Source organism: Acomys minous, assembly GCF_964271855.1.
Source record: "Acomys minous genome assembly, chromosome: 3".
Classification (NCBI taxonomy): domain Eukaryota; kingdom Metazoa; phylum Chordata; class Mammalia; order Rodentia; family Muridae; genus Acomys; species Acomys minous.
In genome coordinates, this window is record NC_140485.1 from 14581115 (window position 1) to 14598061 (window position 16947).

The window sequence follows — 16947 nt, forward strand, 5'->3', positions numbered from 1 at the left end:
CATCTTCAATAGATTTACACAAAAACAAACAACAGAGAAAACACATTTAGGTTCAATATGGACTAAACTTGTATCACTCTTGATTTATGCTTCCTCTGCCTGCAAAACACTCCAACGCCAATTCATTCTAAGCATTAAGTATTACATCATTTCTGCCTGTCTCTCTCTGTCTCCCTGCCTGTCTCGTGTGTATGTTGTGTGTGTGTGTGTGTGTGTGTGTGTGTGTGTGTGTGTGTGTGTGTGTGTGTGCTGCTGAGGAAGGCCTCCTCTTGCCTGCTGGGAAAATGTTTTAGGACATGGCTACATCCTCAGGGCCCCTTTTAACTGTTTTTGAGGCCAAATCTGAGTTTCCCGGGTTGGCGTTAGTATCTGCAACCTGTGCCACCAGACCCAATGCATCATATTAATGCATAAATGTTACTGTCGATAGCTAGTGATGATTGAAAAATATTCATAACATCTTTATTGCAATTAACATAGTCAACAGCAACACTATTATATGAACACTGAGAATCAATCATAGATCCTGAATTTTAAAAAGCCATACTGAAAATGATCAACTTCCTGCTAATGAATCTTTTATAAGCACCGTAATTTCTTTCTCCTGACATTGTAGACTCGACATGCACATCATAACATCCTATCCTACCCAGACAATCTCTGAATGCAAAATTAATCTTCTCTATATTACCAACTACAGACTAACCTTCCGTTCTCTGAGTTGCAGGAAATTAAAGTTTTCATGCTATATTAACCATACTACTGAATTTTGCAATTTAGATATCTAAAGAAGTTCATGGGTCTTCGAATTGTAATGAGTCACACATCTTCAAGGTGTGGTGGTGCCAGGGTAAAGATTCGCCCAATGTGTATCTGTAAAGGTACTGAAATCGTGTACAATTACTCTGATTGTAGGTCTGATGAAATTGTGGCTGAGAGAAAATTGTGGCATCTACTTCATTGCAAGCAGTCATACACACAGACTGACCCATTTGGTTAGTATACAGATTTTGAAAGTCTATAAAATTTTAAAAAGGTTTATTTTTTTAAAGACTGAGTAATCTATACTTATCATTAATTTAGTTTTATCTCCTGAGGTGATGCTGCTCCAGTATACTTATGCAACGAGCTTTCATATTGTCCCTCCCTCTAGTCACCATGGTCCAGTGCACAGATCTTAAGGTGTTTGTGTTACCATGAAAGCGGCTTGTTTAGGCACTGGCCACACTTCCCTTTACAAAAACAGACAGCAAAGAGAGTGCAAGGCATTGCTTAAACAACATGGGGGTCATCTGCTTATTTTCAGCCTAGACAGTAAGAAGGAAGAGCAGGCAGTTGCCTTGGCAAACAGCAGACAGTTGCTTTGGCAACCGCCTTCCTGCAGAGCGTTGGGGGCGTGGCCGCGGCGGATGGGCGTGGCCTTGCGGGGCGGGCAGATAAGAGACACCCCTGCGACACTGCAGGCGTGGCTGGGAGCGCGGCGCTGAGGCGGGTTTGGGGTTCTCCTCAGACCTCGCTGAGGGCGGTTGCTCCGGGTGAGAAGCCCAGTCACTGCTCCCCGCCCTCAGTGAACCGAGCTATCTCGCGGGCGCCACCATGACAGGCAGCTACTGCGTCCCGGTGCTCCTGGCCGCCTGGCTCGCGACAGCAGCGGCTGAGGGCCTGGAGCAGGCCGCGGTGCCGGTGGAGGAGAGCCGGGTGCAGCCCATGACCGCCTCCAACTGGACGCTGGTGATGGAGGGCGAGTGGATGCTGAAATTGTGAGTGTGCCCACCGGTCCCGCACAGTGCCCGGTCCTCGCGGCGACCGCCATCCTATGGGGAACTGGCCCGGGGCTGCGGTGACGCCCCTGCCGGCATCTGCAGTGGCGGGCTGCGGCCTTCGCAGGGAGCATGCGCACGTTAACCCCGTCGCTGTCAGGTTACGGGTGAAGAAACTAAGCCAGCATCCTTAGCCTCTTTAAGTGTTTTAGAAATGGAGGAGGCAGTATAGCAAAGGGGAGGGGCGATAAAGGGGGGAAGAAAACCATGTGTTCTTAGAGGCATACCCATACTAGAAAAGGAGCAGCTATTCAGTGGTGCATACACCTAGGGTAAGATGTGTGTTGAAATTAGCCATTGCAGCACGAGTTTGTGTGAAATACCAGTTTCCCCTTTGAAGACTTTGAATTGTCATTGTGGAGATAAAACATTAACATGGGTGGCTGACTTTAATAAAACAAGGTTATATTTTAATTCTGATGCCATAAAATTTAGAGCTAGGGCTTCGAGTCAGTATCATAATTGGATTTTGCCAATGGCAGGCATAAAGAAAACGCCATTAACAAATAGTCCCCTTTGAACAACAGAAAATCGGTTTGTGGTGGTGCATAGAACCTTGCTTGAAGGTTATGGGCCGCAGTCAGGACAAGGGAAGGGATATATGTTGATTGTAGCATAAAATTAATACTAGGGAAGGGAACAGCCATTTGAATAGGCTTCATAGACTTCGTGGGCATCAAGGGAAAATGAAAAATCTATAGAAACATTATTTATGACACCATGTTACCATAGCCCCTGGTCTCAGGTAATACAGATTTATCACTACCATTTGGTAATTAGATACTCTCAAATTTTTATTTTTTTAATTTATTTGTCCAAGGCCACATTTTGATTCCTTCAGTTTAGACTGTATGTGGATACCTGTGTTGTGAATACCTTAGTGTTAGATCAGGGTAAAAAATACATAATTTAAGGAACAGAGTGCTTATTTATCCCCTCATACTATAGAGATATTTAAGCCTCCAAATGAATTGCTGCTGTTAAATCATCAAAGCAGTGAAACTATAAGGCTATAGATATGAATAACTTATTTGGATGGGAATGAGGTCATATTCTTTTTGAGAGAAGCCATTTTTCTTTTTTTTAGATATTTCTGTATTTCTGGCTGGAGTGGAATTAGCTGTGTAGACATAAGAGGCTTCCAAATCAGAGATGAGCCTGCCACTGCCTCTGGAGTGCTGAGGTTAAAGGTGTAAGCTCTATGTTAGCACTGTCAGTTTTCAGTATTTAAGAACTATTACTATTATTATTTCAAAAGTCCTTAGTTGTTTTTCTAGCTTTCTGGTTAGAGCAGAATGTGTATGTTTTCATGTGAAATATAAAACAGTCACAAAGAAAGGTCTCCTCATATCTAATGCTGTTAACTAACTCCTTATTGATTCCTTTTGAATCCCCCTACCTCCCCCCCTTTTTTTTTCTGTTTAAAGAAAAGAGAACCAATTAAGCTGGGATGTTTGTAAATCCCAGTAAGCCTCTAGTTCAGTGCTGGCTAACAGTTGGTTCTGTGGATGGGCCATATTTTACTGTTTTACAATGCCCCAGCCTAGATAGTTATCATCCATTCCTGTGTCTTGCCATGAGTCCAGCTATATGGTAGATATATATTGAGACACTCAAAAATAGGTAGATAGGAAGTGACAATGAAACGAGGTTATGGCATGCTATTACATCCGGTTATGCTATTACATCCGGTTTCTTTCTGGATGCCAGACACTGGTTCAGAAGAGATACCATGACTTCTATCATTCTTACAAATCTATTTTCCTGTATTTTTTGATATGATGTTCCTAATCCTTCTTTGAAAAACTCCATCATTTAAATATAAGACCTATTTGTATTCTCAGGGCCACTATAGGCCTACTATAAATACACTTTGTATTATTCTTTCAAAATAGCTACTCCCCCATGTATGTAAGAGAGATGCCACACGGCATGAGCACCTGGGTTCATGTCCCTGACACCGTGTAACAGCAAGGTACAGCTATACATGTCTGTAATCCTGACAATGGGGAGGTGTAGGTGGGGAAGTCCCTGATGCTGCTCGGTCAGCTAGTCTGTTAAATAGGGGAACCTCAGGTTCAGTGAAAGACCCTGCCTCAAATAATAAGGGGGAGAGAAACTGAGAAAGACACCCAATGTTGATCTTTTGCCTACACATACATGCACACACACACATATGCACACATACACATATGCACACATACATACATATACATATATGCACAACCACATGCAAACATATACACACACTAATATCCATGCACTAAACTGCCTATTTGACTTCTCAAGTCAATGTTTTATCAGATGATCTGGTCATATAATTGGAGCTCATTAGCCTTCAGATAGAATGTATTTGTGTTCTGTAAAGAAGTATATTAGAAAGCTTTTTGATAATGTTGTGAAATTTTGACATTATTTTAAATGATAGCTCTTCATTTGTTCATATGCTACCTTTCTTTGGGAACCAGCTTTTGTATCTTGAATCATTCAGAGCTCTTGTAACACAATTCATGCCTATATTGGTACTAACCATTTGCTCTTAAACCCTAGCAGTGTTTGGTACTTTGAGACATGAATAGCTATTGAAAATTTAATTAATTAAAATTTCCTTGTTTTTTAAGGAGCTTGTGGTTCTTGGAATTGGATTTTCAATTTGGAAGTTGTCCTATTTGAGAAATACCAGTTAAAATGAATTTGTGATAATTTACTGTTTTTATTTTGAAACATTTTACAAAGCTGCAAAATTACTCCATTACTACTTAGATTTCTTTAATGTTATGGGTTTGTTGTGCACTATGTTTTCCTCTCATTTATTTTCATATATTATTTTATAATGTTTATTCACAATTTCTTCTCTCTCACTATAGTTGATTGCTGTCCTTAAACACCTTCTGATGCTATTTTTAATTTCTATTGGTTTATATAAACTACCTTTCATTTAATTACTTTCTAACTTTTTTTTTTTTTTTGGTTTTTCGAGACAGGGTTTCTCTGTGTAGCCTTGGCTGTCCTGGACTCACTTTGTAGACCAGGCTGGCCTCGAACTCACAGCGATCCACCAGCCTCTGCCTCCCGAGTGCTGGGATTAAAGGCGTGCGCCACCACGCCCGGCTCTACTTTCTAACTTTTACTTGGCTCCTGTTATGTTACTTTTTAAAAAGTCTTTCATTATAATTTGTGTTTTCAATGTAATTTTTATTATATTTTTCATAAAATATATTGTATATGCTTTCCTTCCCTCTATCTCTTGCCATATCCTTTCCACTTCCCTACCCACCCAACTTTGATGTTCTCTTTTTCTCTGTCTCTCTCTCTAAGACAAACAAACACAAAACAAAACCCAAATAAGAAAACCAACAAAAACAACAAACAACAAAAATCTTAAAAAATTCAAAAACAAAAAAATAACTAACCAAGGCAAAAATGCTCAAAGAACCATGGAGTCTGTTTTGGTTAATATACCCAGTGACACTCCACTGGAGAAAACGGATTGTCCCCCTCCCAGCAGGTATCAACTGTAAATACCTTCTTGGTTAGGGCTGGGATAGTATGCCCACTTCTCCTCCATGCTAGGGTTTTGTCTAGTTTGAACCTCTGCAGGTCTTGTGCACATGCTGTCAGGTCATTCTTCTATCAATCTGTTTCTAGCGGACACTGTTTCCTTGGAGTGATCATCTCTGGCTCTTATAGTCTTCCCCTCCTCTTCTTCATAGATCCCTGAGCCTTGAGGGGAGGGGAGGGCTGAGTGTCCCTCATTGATCACGTTGTCCAGTTGTAGGTCTCTGTTAATTACCACCCACTTCAAGAAGAACCCCTGGGATGGGTTATGAGCAGGACTCCGATTTACAGGTACAGCAACGTATCATTAGGAGTCATTTTATTGCTGTGTGTCTTTGGCACAGTAATAACAATAGGCTTTCCTGGAGAGCCCGTGGTCTGTATAGTCTTAGATCTTGGCCACTTTAGCAATGTCAGGAATGGGTTCTATTTCATGGAGTGGGCCTTAACTTCAATTAAAAAGTGCTTTGCTATTTCTATGACATTTGTTCCACCATTGCAGCATCTTGTAGGCAGGTTACTGTTGTAGGTCTCAGAGTTTGTGGCTGGGTGTTATTGATGATAACAGTTCTCCAGTTGTATGCAAAGTACCTTCCAACACCATGAACATTAGTCAGAGGGGAGGAGCTTTTTGCACACTCCAGCTTGATTTCTCTATGTTTGATGTTATGAGTAAGTGGTGTCTTTAACAGCAGCGAACCAATAGCCTTGGCAAGAGTCTGAGGTTGGTGAGGGTCTCTGGGACCCCTTTGTCCTACAACTCAACAAGATGTAGAGGTTTTACTTCTTGGTATAAGTTGTTTAGTTGGGAAATTGTCTTCCCCATTATATGGTGACTTGATTTAAATTAGTTTCATGTATATTCTATAGTAGTAGGTTTCTGTATGGTTTTCAAAATCCATTTAGAGTTTTCTGTCTCTCTCTGTAGTCCCTCCTTTATCCTGCCTTCCCTAGTTCTGTTGTCATTTTTGTTCTTTGGAAACCCAAAATATGCAATATTATTCATTCTCCGTACTGTTCTGATGGTGTTTCCTCCCAATCCAAAGAGCTGTCTAGATAGCCATGTACCATAATTTTGATGTGCTTAATTATACTATCGCTTGGATAAAATATATTTTTGAGTAAACTTGACTTCTATAAAGGGAATTAATTTTTATGGAGCGTGACTCCTGACTTTGTTCGTGGACTACTCATGTTTCAAAGCTGAGATTAGATACCTAGTTATGTATGTAGCCTTTTATTTCTGTAGGACTTCTAAGTTTTAGTATTGTCTTTCCAGTGTTCTTCTTATACCTGTAGGAAAAAATGTTGACTTGCTCATTTCAAGCAGTTACATTTCATCTAGTTTAATAGTCTATTGTGTTTTATTGTTTGAGTGTTTAGGAAGTAGTCACTGAATGGTTGCTTGGTACTTGTCAGGTTGGGGGGAGGGGCGTGGATTTGGGAAAGTGAAGGTGAATGAGGTACAACCTTGATTTCAAGGGAGCTGGCCATCTGTTGTGCTCTGAAGGAGAGAAGTGTGAGTAGCAGTCAACTATTTAGCAACTGCTCACTGAACAGTAGTCTTTTGTTAGACATTTATCAGTCGTCCTCAATAGGACGCTCTTCGTTTTGGGCTGGACAGCTCCTTGGTATATGAGAATGCTTGTCTGACTGGCTCTGGTTTAGGCCGCTAGCATTTCTGTGGATCAGCATCCAGATCACATAAGGGAAGGCTGTTCTTTAGGAAGCAGGGACCCATCCATGTTTTTATCATCTCTAGTTCCTGTAGGTGACAAACATTATTGTTGCAGGCCCATTTTGACACTCCTTACCACTTGAATAACTTTCCTCAGGAAACTCCCTTTTTACAATACCTGTGCATGCTGCATGGCTTTAACCACAACTAGTAAGTACAAATTGGCTATATGCCTTTGTAGTAAATATTTCATTTTTCCATGACACTATAAACTTTATATAGAGGAACAAGATTTTTCTTCCTCTCTGTTTAACTCTAGAGCCTTACTATTAAATAGCAGTCGGTCAGTAGTTTTTATTAAATGAATAAGTAATGCCACTTAGTTATTTCTTTACTGAGTTTTTTAAAGAATATCATTCAAAGAACATGTGTGTCATCTCCCATTTGTTTATTGATGCTGTAAATGTTTTCCATGGCTTGGTCCTGCTGGTCTCTGTTCTAGGTACAAGAGATGAAGCAGTCATTGCCTTTGGGAATTCATTATGCCTGGGAACATAGTGTTCCTCACTCATGCAAGGTGTCAGGGTTTTCATACTGCTTTAGTCTTTATTCTTTACATGTATAATTAAATGTTAGGCAATTGTGTTATAGGAAATGTGAAAAATAGCTAATAATGTTTATTATAAAATTAGCCTGTAATTATTACAGTGGTATTATCTAACCCACTATCAATCAGTAAAATATACAGCCATTGGTTATGTTTTAGAATAAGCTTCATGTTACCTGAGGCTGGACAGATACTAACCCCCTAATCTACCTTCCACTGTCTCCCAGCCCCCATCCCACGGCGTATGCTTAATCATTTATATCTGGGCTATTTCCCATCTATAATCCCAAAATACTTGCTTATGTTGCTCATCTCCAGAGTTCCTCCTCCTCCTCCTGGCCTGCATGGCTCTTTCCTATACCATGGCGAATCTGCCCCCTTTCCTCTCCAAGTACCTCTCTCCTACCCAAGACCCTTGTCTTCCAGACGCCCTCGAATTTTAGCCATACCTCCTCCTCACTCTGCCCTGCCCAGGTGTGGGCATGTATTCAACCAATCGAGGTAACTTGGGGGCAAGGATTACAAACATCATTTTGGGACACATGAGTGGTCCTTAAAGACAGCAAGCAGATCTCAGGGGAGAAATAATTAACAATCAAATACAAAGCACCAGACCATGTTGTTACACAATGGCCTTTGCCCTTGGTTGTTTCCCGCAACTTTAAGGTATGATGAGCTGCCGAAGGCACCATATAGTTCAGACACAGGATCGTGAAGGATAGAGCTGGAACTGACCTAAAGCCTCCTCCTCCTCTGAGCAGTAGCCTTCCTAGTATCTAAAGGTTGCAAGAAGAGAAAAGCAATCAGTAGTCCTACCCAGCTGTAATGTGTAAGGCTACAGCAGTGACCGGCATGTCAAGATAGCCCTAAGGGTACCGTAGGAGTAACTAAGAGCTGTCTGATTAAACATAAGGCCCACTCAGTGGAGGGAATCTGTGGTTGGTGAGAAGAGAGGAAAGTCTATTAACTGCCACTTTTGTAAGACAATAGAATTTTTAACTGTATTCTAAATCCATACCCTTCTGTCCACAGATAAGCATAGCTCTACCTTCTTATCAAAGAAGCTTCTCTTTGCAGCAGATGGAGACCATTGCAGAAATCCGTATCTGGTATAAATGCGGAGAACAAATGACTGTGGTGTGCCAAACCCCAGTTGATGCGTTTATATCACCATCGCTATACTAAAGTTCAGGGATCATCACATAAGAGCCAAAGGACCAGGGCCTCTGCTGTGAGATCGTGCCTTCTGTATATATGGGGAAGTCAACCACACTTGGTTGGTGTAGTTAATGTATCATTTGTTGACACTGTAATTTAATTTATTTAGTTGTAGAACAGTGAGCCTAGAGTATCTTTCATTTTCATTGTCACAGTTGAGTGTTTGGTAAAGTAAATCCTAAGTAAATTGCCTCTATCTGTTGTCCAGCTAATTCTTGTAATAACAAGAAAAACTCAGAAAACTGAGTACCCTAAGAAACACTGGTGAAAGTAGAACCAAGAAGGAAAAAAATTGCCTTTTTTTTTTTTGGTGAATAAAAACATTTTTAAGTGAAATTTCTCATTTGGATTTTACCTAATTGTTAGTATTTTTCCTAAAATAAGTACTTCCACCTAGTTGTGACTAACATCCCTACCTATTTTTTAAATATGTAAATGTCCAAAATATTTCCAAATTTCATTATTTAAAATTTTCTGTTGTTTAAGTGGCAGTTAATGTCTGTACAGTAAGATTTTAAAAGGATTTTTTATCTGGACATGGTACATGCCTGTAACCCTAGTACCAACTTTGAGGCAGGATGGTTGCTCATTCCAAATCATCCTAGACTTACAAGTAAGTTCAAGGCCAGTGTGGGCTCTCCTGAGCTATTTACAGCAGGAGTCTATCTCTAAAACCAAGAGAGTAGAGCTCAGTGACCATGCACATGGCTCTATGTTTAATCATAAACACTTAACACAAAGAAACAACAACAGCAGCAAACTTAGAATTTGACTAGCTTACTACTTTTCTTCCTTGGCTTCTCTTTTAAAGGCATGGCATAAACAATGATAACACACACACACACACACACACACACACACACACACACACACAAATTAATAAATGCAATTTTTAAAAATCAAGGGAATTAGCTTTTTTTTTTTTTTTTTGGAAGATGGGAGTTGCGGTTAGATTACCAGTATGGCCTAATAATGTTTATTGTCAGGCCTATAACTATTATTATGGCAGTATAACTTGCTAGTAATCAATCAGGACACAGACACCTGTTATATTTTAAAATAGCCTAGGTTAACCTGGGGCAGGGCAGATATTAATCTAAAATACTTGCCATAGTGGAGCAACCATGCCATCTGTTTCTAATAATTTCTATCAAGCTACTTCCCATCCATAATCCCATATGCTTGCTAATTATCACCATCATCTAGGCCAAGTCTCCATCCACACCAGCCATGTGCTTCTCCTCCACTTAACCCATGATAGTGCAACCTTCTTCTCTCTCTCTCCTCTTCTCTGGTCTTCTTCCCAAGATTCTCTCTGTCTCCCCAAGCCCAGGAACCTTAGCCAGGCCTATCCCATTTGCCCTATACAGGTGGGGCAGAGAGACAGCAAGCAGTAATTAGCATCAAAATACATCAGACCCACAGATAGGTCTCACAATGCACTTGTGCCTGAGGTCACACGTGTTCATCACTATGAATTGACATGTAATTTGCTGCACTCTAGCCCCTGGTATTGTAATTTATATAGTACAACATTCAGTCATTGTGTGGAAACAATCTAATGATATCAAATTTTTAAAATCTGTTTCATTTATTTCCTCAATATTTTGACTTTATTTAATCTTAAAAGTTCAATTTAATTAGACTTACTAAATTATGTCTAATTGGTGGCATCCTGAAATATTTTTTTCAAAGTATGCCATGTGACGTTTTTTTCACCTTGAATATTCTGTTCCAATTTTTGAAGATGATCGTTTTATTTTAGAGAGTTTATCTTCTAAGTATCACTAAACCAAATTGTTTCTCCACTTTTGTCAATATATTTTTGTGACATTATGAAACTGTTCATTTTTCTTTAAGTTGTGTCATGTTATTCTTTTCATGTGGAATTCCAGAATATGCTGGGGTTTTTGTTCACATATTTTATGTTAGACATTGCCCTGGCATTCCTCTAACATAGTGGTTATCAACCTGTGGGTTGCAAACCCTTTGGCAAATCTCTGTCTAAAAATACTTATATTATGATTCATAACAGTAGCAAAATTAGTTATGAAGTAGCAAGGAAAATAATTTCATGGCTGGGGCCACCACAGCATGAGACACTGTGCTAAAGGGTCACAGCACTAGGAAGGCTGAGAGCCACTGCTCTAAGACCTGTAAAGCTTATTCAACTGAAGGCCTGCTTTCAAATTTTATCTTGCTTTCTGTATTAGTTTCCTCAGGCTCCTGTAACAAATGAACATCAGACTGGAGGCTTGAAATAACAGAAATGTATTCTTTCCTAGTTCTGGAGATCACAGGCCTGCAGGGGTCACTGTTTGTCAGGGTTGGTTTACTCTGGAGGCTGTGGGAGTGTCCATTCTGTGCTGCTCTTGGTTTCTTGTGGCTGTGGTGTGTGCCTCTGTGCTTGTCCTCAGTGTCAGAGCTCCCTCCTCCTCCTCTCGTAAGAACTGTCACTATGTTACTACATGTAGGCCCCATCTCAAATAAGTGTGATCCTCTTTATAATATCCTCCCCCCTTTTTTTTTATAAAGACTATTCCAAATAAGCTCACATTTTCAGGCACCAGGGTAGAATTTGAACACATTATTTTGGGAAAATTATTTACTCCATACACTTTACAAGCAGCAAATCATTCTATTCCCATTTTGTTATCTTTTGATTCAACACTAAGAAAAAAAAATCATCTTTAAAATATGTGGGGTGTGTGTGTGTGTGTGTGTGTGTGTGTGTGTGTGTGTGTGTGTGTGTGTGTTTTCATATAGTATTTTTGTTCTTGTTTGTTTGTTATTTTTTAAAAATAGAGGCCTACTTACGATATTTCTTTGAAGATAGAGGGTGTCTCATTGAACCTGGAGGGGCCTGGCCTATAGTAAACTCCAAAGATCTCCCTGTGTCTGATTCTCAACAGCACTGGGGCTATAGTCACATGCTACCGCAGGGTCTAGGGATTTGAACCTCAGGTCTGCATGCTTACACAACAATGCCCTTACACAGGAAGTATATTTCTCTAGTCCTTGGTTTTCACTGAGGCTGTAAAAAGTCTTTCCTCTCTCTTACTCAGCGCGAGCCTCTTCATTTATACCATTTCCCTGCTTGAACATTTGATAACCCTTTGTTGGCTGATGGTTCTCCTTAGGCCTTCGTGCAGAAGTCCCTTTCTCTTGTAGACCCTTATGAGATGTCACTGCCTGTTTTTAGCTGAAAGAATATGTAAAAAGTAGAGCTTTAAGGCCCAGATATTCTTAACTTTTTAAAGTGTTTAAAAATTGTCAAGTCATTCCTCTTTTCTTTGGAAACATTAAGAACTTTCACAGGTGTTTATATACTTGCAAGCATGCGAGGGCACCCAGTAGTGACTGTTCTTTGGTCTCTGCCTATCACATCTATAGATTTTAGATATCTGGAATTGGCGTGGCTAGTATTGAGACATCCTTGGAAGTTATTTTAATTTGGATGCTCAAAACATATTTGCCTCATAGATGAAAGATACCTGAAAAAGGATAAAACTTGATTCACTTATTTAAAAATCATATGGAGGAAGTGTTTTTATATGTTAAGATAATTTTTAAAAATAGACTTCATTTTTCCAATAGAATTAATATTTGTATATAAAATCATAAGTGGGAAATACACTTTTTTATGTCAAATAACTTTGGAAAGCTTGCTTTTATTCCCCCTTTAGGTGGGAATTTATCTTCAATTGTTCTATTAATTTTGTTTATAGATTTTACTCCACATAGTTTATGTTGATTAGTTCTTCTGCTCTTACAGCTATGCCCCATGGTGTCCATCCTGCCAGCAGACTGATTCTGAATGGGAAACTTTTGCAAAGAATGGAGACACACTTCAGATCAGCGTGGGGAAGGTGGATGTCATTCAAGAACCAGGTACTGTAAATGTCATCTTTAGGTGGGGAAGATTAGCAACTGGCTACTTAGAACTTTTTGTGTGTGTAGAAAATTGGCCAAGTAGGGTGTTGAACTTACCAGCTAGAAGCAACAGACCACATTTTGACCTTTAAGTGTCTATGATTGCGTGTTTACCCATATACATACATACATACACACATACAAACATATATACATTAATATTTGTATTTATTATTATTACTGTTTGTTGATACATTTATTGTCAGTAAGTTGTAAATATCATGATAGTTAATTTTTTTTAGCATGCCAAATCTGGCTTCCCATTGATTTTTGTATAGTTTTTTTGAATTGTGATCCAATCAAGGTTCATAACTTGGATTTTATTAAGTGTTTGCAGAGGAATTTTAATCCAGCAACATGGCTGCTCTGGCAAGGGATCACATCCAAAGATCTAGGTTTGTGCGATCTGGCTGCTTTATAGACACATCCTTAGTATATACCTTTAATCTTTCTGGCTGGAATTTAGTATACACCTTTAACCCCACATGATGACATCTATTGAGGGATAGACAAAGTGGCAAATCAGAGAAAGATTTGACAGAATGAGTCAGAGATAGGATACACCATACTTGGGAGTAGTGTAGAGAGAGGAGGAGGAGGAATACAGTACAGGAATACAGTAGAGTTTGGAAGTACAGAGCGGTGCAGTGTGGTGCAATTCAGTTCATGAAGTTCAGAGGCAGTTTTCCCAAGCAGAACAATTCAGTCAGAAGCTGAGAGAAGCCAATTTGAATCAGTCAGCTTGGAGAGGAATTTTCAGCCAGAATAGTTGAGTTGAACCAGCCAGCCAAAGTTCAGAAAGAACTGGAAAGGGTGAGCTTATTTAGCAGTAAGTCTTAGAGGCCGAAAACATTCTAGGACGATGTTAGCAGATGGAGGCTGGAAGCTGAAGCCTTCAAGATCTGGCCTTGCAGAAGATTAGATTGTACAGAAACTAGAAATTTCCAGGTCTAGACCTAGGGATAGTTAGATAGAAATGCTCTGGGCTCAGCACAAGCCATGCATTGGTAAAGCTTGGGTGCAGCTCTCATCTCATCCCATCGTCTGAGGAAATTAAAACAACTTCACAGCATTTTTAGTTTCTCCCAGTCTAGAATTTTTCTCTCTTTTTAATGGTGTCAGTATGCTTAAGAGAATAGGCCACGATTTACAGACGTTTTTCTATGGCAATATTTATCTTATTCTCCTGTTTTCTATAAACTGGAAGCTTGCTATAGGAATGTGATTCCATTCAGATTATAGAAAGAGTACTATATAGATAGTGCTGTAAATTCATGTTGCCCCGCATCAGAAGGCTCCTATTGTCACCATTGGTGAAGTTAAGTTTGAACACTTAGCAAAACTAGCAACACTAAATACAGAAAATGTGAAGAACCATCCTCTCCTTTCTCTCTAGTGAATAATCTGAGAGGTGATACCTTGGGGTTTTAATCTTTATGATATTCCTGCTTGAATCAGATAGTTCATTTTCGGTTTTAGAATGGTGAACTCATGAGCCATTCCATGTGCCTGTGCTAGCTATAATTTATAAATAAAAAGAATCACTTTTCCCTTAATATAAGATAGGAGGCCATTTTAAATTCCAAATAAACACAAATTAACATTTATCACTTAAAAATAACTAATATACATAAGAACAAAACTTGGGTCTTATCATAGAAAACTTCAAAATATGGATTTTTAAATTTTTAGTAGTTTCCTTTTCTACTACAGTTGTATCTTTAGCTACTGCAGCCACACTGGAGGGTCTGCATTCTGCACGGTTGACAACTCCATTATAGCTGTGTACATGGAGTCGGCTTCCCTAGTCCTTCCCTGCCTGTAGACTCTTCCTTCCCCAGATCACGGTCAGGTAGGACAGAGATGGATGCAAGCTGGTGGGTGGACTGGCCGGATCTTTAAGTGAGGGTCCCAAGGTCCTTCAGCCCTTCCTTCCATGGAGGAATTATCAACAGTCATCAAGCAGTTTGCCTTGGAAGGTAGTCCTGTACAACACGCCAGCCTTCCCTTTGGTTACAGGCAAATGTGCATAACCCTATAGCTGCCACACTAGGTCTGCCCATAGCGAGGATGGTGCCTCCCTCCTGGCTTAATAGATGGAGTCCTCCTGTATGTAGTTTCCTAGTCTTTCTCTGCCTGTATGCTCTAGCCCTTCCCCAAGGCCTCATGTGGTTAGAGCAAAATTCCATATAGCTGATTAGGAGAAGTGACTGGATGTCTGACCCCTCATTCTGTAAGGGAACATAGTCAGCAAGCCCAGCCAGGATAATCATAAGTATTATTAAATATAGATTTATTTTATAATAACAGTGAAATCATTATCATTATTATTAAAAGCAAAGCTTCAGTGCATCAAATTTCAAGTGACTGAAGAGATAAAAAATTGGAGCAGCTTAATTTGCTTTCATCGATACTTGATTTTGTCAGTATTGTTCAGCAAGAGAGGTAGTAGAAACAATAAGTGTTAAAAGGATGTGTTTTTTTTTATGTTATGTTCTTTTTCTCCTCTTAGTACAGGTACTCTTCTAAATATAGTTGATTTGCAGATCACACTTATAGGGCAGAGAGATGTTTGCATTCATCTTGAGTTAGGTTTGCTGCATGCTGTTTTTTGTACAATGTCTTAGTGAGGCCATGGCTGTGATCAGATAAACTCTTCCCTCTGTGCTCTGTGAGAACACTACCTGCTTTCTTCATCTAGTTATTTCCAGCAACTATGACTTCCTCAAACAAAGAAGTTTCTTAGTGTTGGTAAATGAAGGAGACCTTTATTTTATTTATTTTTACTTATAGGTAGTATGACATTTGATATGTTCAGTAGCAAAAACAAATGAAAACTAAGTATGATTCATGTACAATACTTGGAAATTTTTTAAATACACAAAATTATATAAAACAATTGGAATTTTAAGTCTTTTTAAAATATTTATTAATGGAATAATACAAGTATCTTTATTTTATTACTATATTTTGCATTTTGTGAAGCATCACTATAGTTTTGAAGTGGCATGAAACTTAGTGTATAGGCTAGGCATTCCTCAGACTTGTAGTGCTGGGATTACCAGCTTGCCTCACTGAGCCTGCCTTATATTTTAAATTGTTTTTATTTTAAATGTTCTTTTTATTTTTAAATTTTTATTCTTAGAGGTATTCATATATTTATATAATGAAATATCACATCTACCCTTGCATTCTTTCCAGATCCTCAACATGTTCTGTTTTCAACTACATGTATCTATCTTCCTCTGTTTCTTACTTAGTAACTTATTCAGTCTACTTACTGCTGCCACTGTGTGCATGGGCGTGGAGCTGTCTGTCTACTGTGGTACAGAGGCCCTACTACCAGACTCCCTGCAGTGAAGAGTGTGTTGTTCTTCTTAAGTTGCCAGCTGGGGTACTTAATACCTATAACTTGTTGAGTCCTTTACTGTATGTAGGGACGTCCTTATGTTCTTAACATAATTTAATTCTAGAGTAATTAAGTGCTAATATATCCATTTTATGGATAAAGCAGCTGAAACTAAAGATTAAAAATTATCTAAAGCCATAAAACTGGTAGAGAAAGTTAGTATTTAACTCAGATATATTGCTCTATATATTATTTTAGCTTGCATACATTCCCAAGTAATAGATAAACCAGAAAATTCTAGGGTAACACCTAAATCATAAGTATGTGTATGTCAGTAACTGGAATTAGGAAATAAAAGTGACTAAAGTTTTTTCCTTTAAGTCAAAAGATAATGAATGTAAATCAGTAATTCCAGTGATCTTCGTTCATGTGGTCACAGTTACCACAAACCACAAATATAGCAGTCTTGATGCATCTCAGCGCTTGGTACTTGAGTTACTTGGAGTTTAACTTGTAACTGTTTCTGTTTATGCTTCTCCTAGGTTTGAGTGGCCGCTTCTTTGTTACCACTCTCCCAGCATTTTTTCAGTAAGTTTTATTAATCTTATGATCTTATAAAGATTAGGAGGGGGAGATGTTAAGTAGGTGGTAATGAACCATGCTAATGAGAGGTGAAGGGAAAATGGCAGAAAAATTATCTGTGGATATAGCACTTGGGGTCATTCAAGACACAGGCCAAGCGGATTCAATGGAGTCTTGGGAACAGAACTCCCGGCTTCACTCA

At 39.1% G+C, this 16947-nt stretch overlaps 1 protein-coding gene across 1 annotated transcript in view; it reads left to right on the forward strand.

Moving 5' to 3' along the window:
* The first annotated feature begins 1428 nt into the window (after nt 1–1428).
* The window catches only part of TMX4 (thioredoxin related transmembrane protein 4), a 36270-nt gene continuing 20751 nt past the window's right edge, over nt 1429–16947 (forward strand). Inside the window, exons 1-3 of the mRNA XM_084776167.1 lie at nt 1429–1760; nt 12657–12772; nt 16706–16751. Coding sequence (XP_084632293.1) covers nt 1597–1760; nt 12657–12772; nt 16706–16751 — 326 coding nt within the window. The 5' untranslated portion in view covers nt 1429–1596. The remainder of the gene's footprint in view (nt 1761–12656; nt 12773–16705; nt 16752–16947) is intronic.